At 39.1% G+C, this 12,897-nt stretch overlaps 1 protein-coding gene across 8 annotated transcripts in view; it reads left to right on the top strand.

Annotated features, from left to right (window-relative positions):
* The window catches only part of EHBP1 (EH domain binding protein 1), a 270,384-nt gene that overhangs the window by 166,856 nt on the left and 90,631 nt on the right, over window positions 1-12,897 (top strand). For all 8 annotated transcript variants that reach the window (XM_083606415.1, XM_083606411.1, XM_083606416.1 and 5 more), the window contains one exon: window positions 3,996-4,139. In XM_083606415.1, coding sequence (XP_083462541.1) covers window positions 3,996-4,139 — 144 coding nt within the window. The remainder of the gene's footprint in view (window positions 1-3,995; window positions 4,140-12,897) is intronic.

Below are 12,897 nucleotides of genomic sequence, written 5' to 3'. Positions count from 1 at the left end.
TGCTCAACCTGCCATTAGATAGTAATGTGTGTTGCTTTGTTTACTTCAGATAGTAGGCATTTCTCCCCCCCACCACCATTCTATATTTACAACTCCTCTATTCCTGACATTTTAAGAGTGTGGCAACCCTAGCAAACAAAAAAAGAATTGCAGCATGTGCAGAGTTTTCATGTCTTAAACTTAACTTATCATAGCACCATCATGACTAAAGGAATAAAATGGGGCTAGTTTCTCGGGTTCTGATTTGCTTGAGAGTAAACACAGTTTTCTTGAAATCCTTCCCAGGGTTCATATGCAGAAATTACACAGAAATAGACCTACCATGTAGTTCTCATAATTGATTGTCAGCTGTACAGCAGTAAACAATCTCCCAAAATTTCAGCCAGTTACCATTTATAGTTTTCATTCTGTAAATGAAAAAAGCGCCCCCCCCAAAAAAATTATATCCATGCATTCTATTGATTTTTTGCCGTGTGTGTGTGCATCCCAGTCACTGCTAACCTATGGGGTACAACAAATGTATTGTGGTTTTCAAGAAAAAAATAAATGTAGGAAGCAAATAAAATTTCACACAAAAAACCAAACCAATCAAACAATGACATGGGTTTATTCTGAGATTTTTTTTACCACCTCAAGACACATTTGAACTTGGCTTGGGGTAGGAAAATACCCCAGATATGTCAGTTTTATATGACACTGGTAGTTTCTTGGGGTTGAAAACTACCCCATGAACTATCTGTGTCAATTTGATACTTTTCTCAAGTGAGGATAAAATAGAAACTTAGCATCACCACCAAATGCAGTTTTTCCCACTGAAAACTTGACTGGCAATCATGGCATTACTTTTGTGGGGTTGAACTGAAGTTATGCAACACTGAAGGACAAACCACGCACTCATAAGAAAGAGAAAGAACACTGATGATCCAGTCTGAGTAAACTCTTAAGTAAACATGTTGTCTTCAGCAGGTAGTCCCAGAATGACTGAGTTATGCATCTTCTTTTTCCTTAGCATTTTGTAAGACACTCACATTCCACCAGTCTTCACTTCCACATCACACATGTTCTTGACCCAAGAAAAGGAAATCCTCAATTTCCCGGGGAATGAAAAAAGCACCCAAACTTGAGTTTTGTATTAAACAAGTGGGGAAAAGCTGGGAGCGTTTGAGTTTTCAACCTTACCTTGAATGCTAACAAAAGAGTTTCTACATTTTAAAGACTTCCAAAGTTAACACCTGTGGCCCTTCAGATGTTGTTGGACTTCAACTCCCATCATCCGTGTCCAAGCATTAAGGTATAAGTTTGGTGGTCTCTAGTCCCTGGAAGTTTCAGCCACAATAAATCTGTTAATTCTAAAAGTGCTACAGAATTCCTCTTTTGAGCTGGCTGCTCTTAAATTCACTTGCTCTCACGCATAAATGAGGAAGCAGCTTTCTCTACTCCAAGAATCCCATACATAGTCCCATAGGTTGGATGGTATAATCCCAAACAAGCCAAGTTAAACTCAGCTCAGTCCAGCCCTGCCAGGCTGCTCTCAGTACACAGGCAGCAACTCACACACAGCCATTTGTGGCAAGACACATAGGAATCAGTTTCTTTGTTGTCTCTGGTTCATAGATAATCATGTTTGAAGATGCAAAGTCTTTGGACTTCTTCCTCATATACTGGTAATAAATATGAACAGGTCATCAGTTATTATTGTTAAAGGGCTGGGATCTCATCTGGCCTGCTCTTTCCCACTGCTACGGTTGTCCATTCCCTGTGTCACAAAAGTGTATTTTATATTTGTTAGATGTTGGGACTAAGACGTGGGATACCTGCGTCCTAGTCCACACTCAGCCATGCAGCTCACTGGGTGACCTTGGGCCTCTTACTACCTCTCAGCCTAACCTACCAAGGTTGTTGTGAAGATAAAATGGGGAGAGGGAAAATCATGTGTGCCACCTTGAGCTAATTGCAGGAAAGGCAGGATAGAAATATAAATTTAAAAATAAAATATTCCTAAATTGTCCTTCATTCAAGTATTCCAAGGTAGTGCTTAATAAGCACGAATGAATTAATTAATATGGGAGATAAGTACAATAAAATCAGTGACCTTCTTGACAAACAACAGAGAGGCAAGAGCTATAAAAAATCTACAGAGCAGGACTAAAGCAACATAACAGTTTAAAATGCCCGGGCAAATAAAATACCTACCTTGATGAAGAAAATAATGCATTGGCTGCACCAGTCATGCCTCCTTCAGGAGGGTGTTCCATAGTTAGAGGGCCACCATAGGGTTTTAAACCAACAGCTAGAATTGGGTTCTGGAAGCAAATAAGCAGCCAGTTTATTTATTTATTTCCAAATTGGTGTAAGGTGAACCCACCTGGCTTTGAACTAGTTAACATTCTGGCCGCCTAATTACACACTAATTGAAACTTCCTGGTAATCTTCAAGGGCAATTTCACATATAACATATTACCATAATCCAACCAGGAGATGCATATTGGGAGCCACTTTTCCATCGGATTTACTGGAATGATGAGAGATACTGTGCAGTTGCTCAAATCTTCAGTATGAGTAATAATACTGTTTCAGTAATGTTTGCATGATTATTATTATTTTTTAAAATAAATCCATGTTTTAAAAGGTTGATTCAGAAGGGTTCCAGGCCAGCAAATCCCTGCCCATTTCTTGCTGTGGATAAGCATAAGTAGAAACCCCTACGTAAAAGCTTCCTTTTTTGGCCTGGGAGAACTAATTGTAAACTCAGGATTTAGCAGCCTCAATTGTGTGTACATGCTGTTTGTTGTTTTGTTTCTGTGTCTGTAGGACAGACATTGTTCCACTGTACTTTGTAGCTAGAGACCTGCTCTTTTAATATGTATCTTGAAAAAATAAATGAATAATAGTGGGGAAAGGGGGCATATTTCCTTCCAAATGACCTGCAATCTATCCTTGACTCTCAGCCTCACCCATTAAAAATACTTTTAAATATGAACATTCTAAATTTGGACAGTTTTACTGCTGTGCTCATCCATTAAAAAATGGGACAGGCACAGCTGGGCCAGAATCTATTTTGATTGGGGCAAAGGAGCACTTTCTTCTGGGCACAGTTTTGAATGACAGGGTTGGGGTATTGTTACGATGAGCATGAAGGGGAGGAGAGCCATACAGCATCAGTATGATCAGAAGGGAAGACCGGGGTGAACCGACAGGCTGGCCCAAAGGTGCTTCCTTCTCTAGGCTGTGGCTCAGCCTGCCATTGCTGCAGTGTTCTTCAACCAGTGGTACTTCACAGTATGTCAGATGGTATAGGTATCACCAGCTGAAATATACTGCTTTAGTTGTTTGCTTGCCTCAGAAGCCATGGCTAAAAGAACATGCATTTCTTCCCCTATAGTATGGTTACACTTAGCATTGCACTTAGAGTACAAGGTGTGTGTCACATCAGCAGTCTCAAGTTAGTTTATTTCTAAGTGACTGGCTCTACATTGGTTCTCTGCTCAACATATGCTTTTGACTGGAAAGATTCTGCTTCACTTCCTACCATGGTCTTAAATGATCCTGTTGCATGCTTGCTATACAGTTTTCCCCCACACCTGTGTAGACATTGGCAGCACAGTATAGCACCGCTTTGGCCCCATTCACACATTATGGTAAACCACAATTAAATAGTTTGCTGTGAACAATGAGATGAGTCTCAGAAACAACAAACAAGGCTTGCTGATTTAGCAGTACTTTCAAACCTGGACTTCGTGCTTTGTTTCACCCCAAGGTACTACTAAGGCTGAACTTTGGCGTCACATCTTGCTTCTTGATCCCCACTGAGATAGTAAAGCTGAGGAAGGGATTGTGATTTGCTGCTCCTGCTCATACAAAGGGCAGAATGAAACAGGAGACATTTACCATGGTTTACTGTGACATGCAAATTGGTTTACTGTGACATGCAAATGCATTGTGCATATAGGATAACTGGGGGCTTATTTCTCATTCATTTTTATTTTATATTTAAGCAACGAATGTTATCAAGACAAGAAGAATTAAAAGAACGGGCAAGAGTTCTGCTTGAACAAGCAAGAAGAGATGCAGCTTTGAAGGCAGGAAATAGGCAGCTCTCCAGTTCAACAATCTCAGGCCGCTCTAAGCAACCAAATGATGTAAGGAATATTGGCCATCATGGCTGTTAACAGATTATATATATAGTTTTCCTTTTCTGTCTTTTTTTATTTGGTTAGTGAACTAAATTAACTGTTACTGGACATAATACTAAAGCATAGTAATATGTGGAAGTGGCAGCAGGGTTTTATTTATGGGTGATTTTGCCTATCCTACAAGTGCTGAGCGTTCATCTCCTCCAACCAAGAGCTGATTATTTTCCTACTGACTGAGGCCAATGAAAGATCGAAAGTCCGTTGAAAGCAGTGCTCTTTGAGTGCTAGCCGGTTTAAGATATTAGTCAGATGAAAGGCAAAGTTATCTGTCATGTTACAGTGTTTCACCCAGTACTGTTTCTCACAGTGACCCTCCTTTTATCATCAGAATGAATTATTCTCATAGCATTGGAAAGCATAGCTAAGCAAACCTGGGTCCAATGGGGAGGCAGCTGCAGTTGCCTATTGCTCCACCAATAACCTCAATGGTGACCTGGAGGGAACTGTAATCTCTGGAGATGAAAGCTAATTAAATTTTTATGCAATCCTTTCCAAAGCTGAGGTTGCCTGTTGTGTCACATTATGTGCTGTAATTTTGCAATTCTAACCATTTGCACATGAGAAACTGTGCTAGCACTGCAGTGCTCATTTTGCTAATGACTGCAGTATGGCCAATATCTTTCAAGCCTTTCAATAAACCCTTGATTTGTATTTGCAAGTGTAAATTGCCTTGCCCCAATCTTACCTGATTTTACTTTTTACTTTACTCATATTTGCACATGTGTAATTGTTGGGAAGGTTTTACATGCTAACCTGTCCAGGCTTCGTAGTGAATAGCTTTTATCCACAGGGAAAAAAATCAATGCAATTGGTCAATGATTTCTCTATGCATCTAGCTTTGAATTCCATTAAGGTGACCTGACTGAATGTTGTATTTACATTTCAGATTGGCATCAAGTTTTTTTTTATTGTTGTAGTTTAACATTAAACCATCATAGGAAATTGTATTTAACTGTAATTTGAATTCTTCATGGCATAGAATAATTTTTAAAGAGCAAAACTAAGCACTCCTCATATCAATCTTACATTTTTCATTAACATTATAGGACAATGTACCTAGCTACAATATGCTAAGTACTACACACTGATAGCAGAATTGTGGCCTTGTAACACCTAGTTACTAACCTTCCTGGTGGTTTATACATTTTGCTCATCTCAGATACTATCCAGTCACAGATTTATCATTAAAGAAGTAGTTTTGCTTAATTTTGAACATCTCCACCTTTGCAATAAGCCTCTAAACACCACATTTATTTTTATAATTTTTATCCCTGTTGATATAAAATGTTTATTATTTTTCAGAGGAAACCATGGTAAGAATGATTTATATAGCCTAAGTTAAATCAAGAGTGGTAGACTTTTTTCTTTTTCTTTTTCTTTTGATATAGCTATTCCAATTTACCTTATCATTAAGAATTCCCCCACAAACATTTTGGCACTGCTCCCTTAATACGTTATGAAAAGAATTTTCAACAAGGTACAAGCTTCATAGTTTTCCAAACCTCACTTTCCTCATCATGGGGATAAACTAATGATTGCAGGTTTTTCATCTGATGAGCATAGCAAACTGCATTCATGGTTCCCCTCCCTGAGGGGTGTGGGATGCATGTGCCTGAGACTGGTACTTTGTTCTCCAGAAAGAAATGAATGAACATGTCTTTTTATTGTTGTGACACTCATCCAGGTCCTTTGCAGCAATCTACTTATTATTTCCTTTTCAGTTAAGCTTATCTTATATCTCTTTAAATATCCCACACATATGCAAGCATCAACATATTAGTTCAGTGTTTTGCAATTAAACAAATAGTGATACAGTTACCCCTCCCCAACTGGAGCACAGATATTGTTGTTGCCACAGTTGCGTGTCGAGGTCCCCAGGGCCACCCCAATAACTCACACATCACACCAAATTTTTTGTTTAAGGTTTTTAGCATAATTTTGGCCACAACTTTATTAAAATACAAATTTGTGAGTAGTTGCTTAGGCATTGGTTGCGACTATCTGCCCCCACCATGGGGGACAGACTGACATTCCGCACGATGCGAAAGTCAGAAAAGGGGAATACACTTGGGGGTAGCGACGGAGCAGGGAACCTGCCCTCACCCCAAATGCAACCAGGAGCTCATTGCTATGGCCCGAGCCCCCTTGACAGAGTGGACAAGCAATAGTTAGCCCCCGATTCCTTCAACGGAATCCCTTGCAGCAGCAGCATTAGAGGGGCAGGCATTCAACCTACCAAGGGCAGGCACTCAACCAAATGGCCCCAGCCAATCAGCCAGATGGACAAAATTCCTACCGGGCCCCTGCCCCAAGAGCAGATGACCCCATGACAGGCATAGCAAGGTCAAAGCGAACAACCCTAATTCTAGGGAGGGAGGGACAGGCAATCCGATGCACGGGCGAAAAGAGGAAGCCCTAGCCTCGTGCAAGGAGTTTTAGCATTTCTGGCTGTCAATCAACAAATGGCAACATTAACTTCTTCCCAACAACAAGGGAAGCCCCAATCGCATCAGTGGCCAACGATCAATTAGCCCGCCCCCAACTTTGGAGTGTCCTGGCGGCCCCCACCACAACACGTGCTCTCCATGAAGGAGAACACGCTTTTTCAGATGTCTCTGTAAGAAGTCAGGCAATACATAATTAAATCAAAGGAGATGTGGGAGGAAGATGCAACAAACTTAAAATGGATTTGGAAATTATTCAAAACAATAAGTTTCCCCAAATAACCCTGAATCTGTAGTTTCATGAGGCTGCTGGAAATTATATTTGAGCTACTTACTTGCCTTCTTTGGACCCTGGGGAGACCCAGGGGGGACTGTGAGGCAGGATGTCTTGGAAGGAAAATGAAATTACAGTGGTACCTCGAGTTACAAATGCCTCAGGTTACAAACGCTTCAGGTTACAAACTCCGCTGACCTGGAAGAGTTACCTCAAGTTGAGAACTTTGCCCAAGGATGAGAACTGAAATTGTGTGCCTGCGGTGCAACGGCAACAAGAGGCCCCATTAGTGAAAGCACGCCTCTAGTTAAGAACAGTTTCAGGTTAAGAACGGACCTCCGGAACAAATTAAGTTTGTAACTAGAGGTACCACTGTATATTTATATATATTAGTAACTTTGTACAATGGTACCTCGGTTTATGGACTTAATCCATTCCGGAAGTCTGTTATTAAACCAAAACCCTTCTTAAAGCGAGGCCTCCCACTGCCGGTGCCCTTCCACTGTTTGGATTCTGTTCTTATACCCAGGTAAAGTTCTCAAACCAAGACACTATTTCCGGTTTTGCGGAGTTTGAAAACCAAATCGTTCTTAAACCGGACTGTTCTTAAATCGAGGTACCACTGTACTAACATAACATTTTTTATATGAAATTGTATTTTTTGTAATATTTTGTTTAAGTTGTCTGTTGTTGCTTCAGTTTATTGTACACCACTTAGAGATATTTTTGGAGTATTAAGCGGTATAGAAATTAAATAATCAAACTACAGTTCCTAGAATTCCCTGGGAATTAAACTGGCTGATGCCTGTAGTGAAAATGTATCCCAGCATAACTAACAGTGCTTACCAGGGCCAATTTTATTCTTTTGGAAAGTTGCCGCCCCTTGATGTTACCTCTGCTGATAAAGCTAAACTAGAGAAGTAGCCGTCCTTGTGAGTGAGGGAGGGAGGGAGGCAGGTATGTAGAAGAGGCTCCTTCCATAGGGCAGCCGGTCAGTTATATGAGAAAAATAAAGTTAAGAACTGGAACAAACCTGGGGTTTGCCCCTGGTAACTCCTGAAGAGATTTTGCTTCTATTCCAACTGCAGCCAGTGTGGTGTAGTGGTTAAGAGCGGTAGTCTCGTAATCTGGTGAACTGGGTTCGCTTCCCCGCTCCTCCACCTGCAGCTGCTGGGTGACCCTGGGCCAGTCACACTTCTCTGAAGTCTCTCAGCCCCACTCACCTCACAGAGTGTGTGTTGTGGGAGAGGAAGGGAAAGGAGAATGTTAGCCGCTTTGAGACTCCTTCGGGTAGTGATAAAGCGGGATATCAAATCCAAACTCTTCTTTTAATTTCAGCCTACAGTATTTAGAACCACTGAAAATTTTAGCCCTCACCCAAACCTTCATTTTTTTGGTCAGCGTGCAGTGAAACAACAGAACTGAGGAATTCACTTTTATATATGTATACAAAGCGTTTCTGCGTTGTGCTTTTTCCAAAGTGTGTGACAGAAGCTTTTGACACAGCTTTTTCTTATGTCAGGATTATATTCTATAGTTTTTAAGAAAACCTGCTCACTACTTTCATTGAGAAAGTTTATCAGTTAGGTTTGGAGAGTCACCAAATTAAACTGTGGCGTGTTGCTTTGCCTTGCTTCACCCAGCACACTGGACGTGATGTTCCTCATGTATGTCTTATGCTCTCTACACTTGTTGAGGAAATATTGCTCAGTTAATGTTAGGAATCCTCATGTTGCAAGGATGGGAGGCAGCCACTTTCAGTGGCACCTGTCTGGTGGCACTGCAGCATAACTATGTGTAATATCAAAATAAAATAGAGCCATGAGCTTCAGGGAACCCTTTCCCTACTGCTTGCAGGAAACCCTGTGAGGAAGCCCTTCTATCTGCTGCAAATTCCTGCTCACTGCATAGGCACATTCTGTATGGTGCACACTCCATTGCATTGGATTTTGCATTGGATTTTGGCTGAACCTCTTGGGCCTAGCTATTGTCCCTACACAAAGTGTGTACCCTAGGACATACCTAAAAGCCCCGTGTAACGACATCTTGGAGAGGAAGATCCATACTGATGAGCAAGCTGTCTTTCAGGGAAGCTCAGCTGCCTTTAGTAGTGTTCTTATTGTGGAATCCCAAAGAGCCTCTGCAAAATCTTAAGCCTTCCTGGAACACAGTCTGAAAACCTGTGAATTAGAGGGACAGAGTAGTTTTAAAATTTGAACTTAATCCCCATTTCCTCAATTTCAGCTCATTATTTAAAACAAGATATTTTACATGTTTATATTACTAGCCTCTCTCTGTGTGTAAAAAAAAAAGGTAAGTGTTAAAATGTTGGGACTACACAGTAAGCAAAAAAGGGTACAGTTTTTCACCAAGAACAGCCACTTATAGACATGGAAATACTGCATGCAATAAGTTGGAGCAAGATTTATGCTTAAAAGATATCAGTTAGACACATTTATTTATATTACTGTCCTGCCCCAACAACTTGTGTTAGCTGTATCTAATGCATACTTAATACGAACTTTGTATCCAGGTATCTTTCTGTTTTGCCTATTACATATCATTTTCATGTATAGGAGATATTTTAATGGGGAAGTGGAAACTTTTTAACATGCAAACTGACCCATATGAAGCAAAAATAATTTGTGGCAATCTTCATAAATCATCAGACAAGCAATTTCCTAGAAAGTGAATGCTTCACCTGATTTTGGAAGAAAAAAAACCAGATATAATTTTGACATTAATTAAAACTACAAAAGAGCTGTTCCAGTGTCCATTTAAAATTGTCATATATTAACTTTATTGGTTATTGATCCCATCCAATATTATTCCCACTACCACCATCACTGTGATACAAACAAAATATGCAGATATTTGGAGGGCTGCTGGTACATTACCAAAAGGCATACGTCGTAGGATGAACAAGTTGAAAGTTGCATTTGACAGAGAGCTGTTAAGCTTCATTTGAAGCTGTTATAAGTAAAATTGTATCTAAATTTTGTGCAATAGAAAGCAAGATGTAGATTCTACACAAGACTGTGGACAGGTTTACTTATTATTATTATTATTATTATTTACTTAAGCAAATGGTCAGAACATACTGTTGCACTGCAGTTCGCTACAGCTTTCCTCAAAAGAAAGGCTATCTCTCCCTATCCAGAAGGTAACGGCACCTTTGTCTAACTGCCTAAAGAGGCACTACCAAGTTTCTAAATTGTTTGGATTTACATTATCAGTAAATTGCTTATGAGAAATGAGAGAACCAAGAGAATAAGGCTGGCTGCTGTCAATTAAACGTACAACAGATCCCCTTTTAAATATATTGAAGGGTGGGACTTTATAGAAGGCAACCTTGCCCTTTGATGATAATTGGAAAATATTGATTGGGGGGGAGGCTAATCTGTCATGCTGATAATTGTGACCAGATTTAGATATGATCATCAGATTGCCATTAGATTACAAAAGAAACAGTTACTATCTAATTGTTAAAAAGATGGAACATTATTTTGATAATCCCTGAGTGTTGGTATCTTATTCACTGTTGGCCATATTTGTCTTCCATCTATGCCTCTTAAAAAGCTGTCAAATGTGGTTTAAGCTGATAAGGGTATTCACAATAATATTTAAATATCATGAATATGAATTTTTTATAGCTATTTTAAACTGCATATGTTGTCTTAACTGACAGAAAATACAAAACATTTTTAAAAAGCAAACTTGTTCATCTTCTGACGATCTGTGTAGTCTGATCCAGTTTTAATTCACACTAATATTATATTTTTTATGGAGGAACTTTATCTTCTTTTAAGGTTTAAAATGTTTTGATGGCATACCTACTATGTTTTTGTAGTAATTGAAGAGGGAGGCAGAAATGCATTGCTTCAGAGCACAAAATTTGGCATGCACCACACGCATAAATAATACATTTCCTTTTGCTGTATATTGTTAGAACTTAGAATCAGATATGTTTAATGAGCTCTTTTGCTTTCATAACAAGTAACAAATAAAAATAATCTTGATGTAATATTTATTACATAATGATGTAAATATTATTTGTGGTGCAGAATAGATCGATTTTGTGTTTAAATAAAGTGGTTAATTCCACCACAAGTTATTTTTAACACTTTTGAAGGATGCGGCCTGGGGGGCATCACTTGGGTTGCAACAGACATAATTTTTTTGGACTTTTAACTTGCATGTTGTCTGACCTGTGTCATTCACTATCAAACAATACTGAAAATGCCCTGTCAAAATTTAGCAACATGTTTCTAGGCCATGTGAAGAAGCACTAGCCTTTTTCAAGAACCTAAATATTTTCTTGTTTGCCCATAAAGACCAGCAGTGAAGTGATCTCTATTTCAGAGAGATCATTTCTGTACAAAGCCAATACTTTTTCTTAGCACCAGGGATGCTCTTTTTATGCAGCTGCTAATGACCATAAATGTTTTTGTGTGGCTGTTTTCAATTCATCCCAGGATGATATCAACATTACTTAGAGCCGTATGTTTCATTGCCTATTCTGTTATTTCTCAGCATGCACGAGGGTAGAGTTAAAATCTTTATTCATTTCATTTTAAAATGTTTCTTTTGTTCTCCTTATCATGTTTCTGGCTTTCCCAAGGATATATGCCTTGAACGAAAAGTCACATGTGCATTACTAATTGTGTGCCATTGTATTTACAGTTCCTAGTGGTGGCACTGTGAAGCTACTAATTCTTTTGCTTCACTTGATGTAAAATAATCTGAGCTTCTTTGATAGCAGTGAAACAGTATTAATTGTTTTGTACATTTCTTGGTCACTCTACTTAGGTGGTCTTCATAATCTATTAGAACTTTCAGCCAGATTTTTGTAATGTCATGCCTCCAGCGGAGATTAAATTGGTAATTAATGAACAGTCTTTGGCAATGTAAACCACATACCGTTAATTTTCCCCTCTCCCCCCCTCAACCCCGAATTTTTTAGAAGTTGTCGTCTCTGTCAGAAAGCATTGTGCCACCTTGCTACAGCCCCTTGGCATCAAACCACAACGGCTTGATTTTTGCAGCCATTAGTAGATCAGAGCAGTAATTTCACAGTATTTTGGTCAGGGTAATTATAGTACCAAGTACTTAGTAGAGTTGGGAATTTCACACAAGAAGTCCAGAAATACCAGGTGAGCTTCCTTGTGTTCACTGGGTCGTTATGATTAGTTTAATTGGGCTTTGTTTGATTTTAGCCGCAGGGATTCTTTGTGCCAAGGCAGCGCAGTGACTCTCCACTTTAGGGTTTCTGACAGGAGAACCAGGGCAAAAATGAACCCTTTGAAGTAGGACTCTTCAAAACAGCAACTTTTTAAAAATGGGTGAGGGGCAGAAAGAGAGCGAAACATTAGTGTAAATAGTTAAATGGGGCAATCACTCAGAAAGTACTTCTGCTAGACTCTTATTTTTGTGTTTTTCGTGGGTATTGCCTTTCAATACTGCGTTGTCTAGAAAATCAAATCATAGTATTTAGAAAGAAGGGTACTTTGTGTATCATATTGTTCAAGTCATAATTTTTAGTCCTAAATGTTATGTAATATACTTTTGCAACTATTTTTCCTGGATAAAGAAATGTGTGTTTAGGGGGAGGTGTTAATGTTACTTCCTACATAGCTCCCACAAACTGTCTCAAATATCTTCTGATAAAACAGTGGTTTTGAACAACTCCCTTTTTAGAAAATATACTACATTCTTCTTCACATAGTTATAACTTCCATAATATAATATTGGCTTTATCTAGTTTTTAATGCTTCTTTTTCTTTTCTATTTTTACTTTGAGGGAATGTACTAGGCACAAAGAGAGATTATTTTTGCATGTGTGTAAAATAAATAAAAGCATTCCAGTGTAAAAATCATAACACCTAGTGTGAAGAATATCAGGGATGGATGCATATTTGCCTCTGCAAATGTACTCTTACCCTGCAGCTGCGCACAGAGTGGTCTCGCATGTTATAAAGTAATAGGT

The sequence above is a fragment of the Podarcis filfolensis genome (genome assembly GCF_964270895.1).
Source record: "Podarcis filfolensis genome assembly, chromosome: 3".
Taxonomy (NCBI): domain Eukaryota; kingdom Metazoa; phylum Chordata; class Lepidosauria; order Squamata; family Lacertidae; genus Podarcis; species Podarcis filfolensis.
This window is presented reverse-complemented; position numbering and strand designations above follow the sequence as displayed.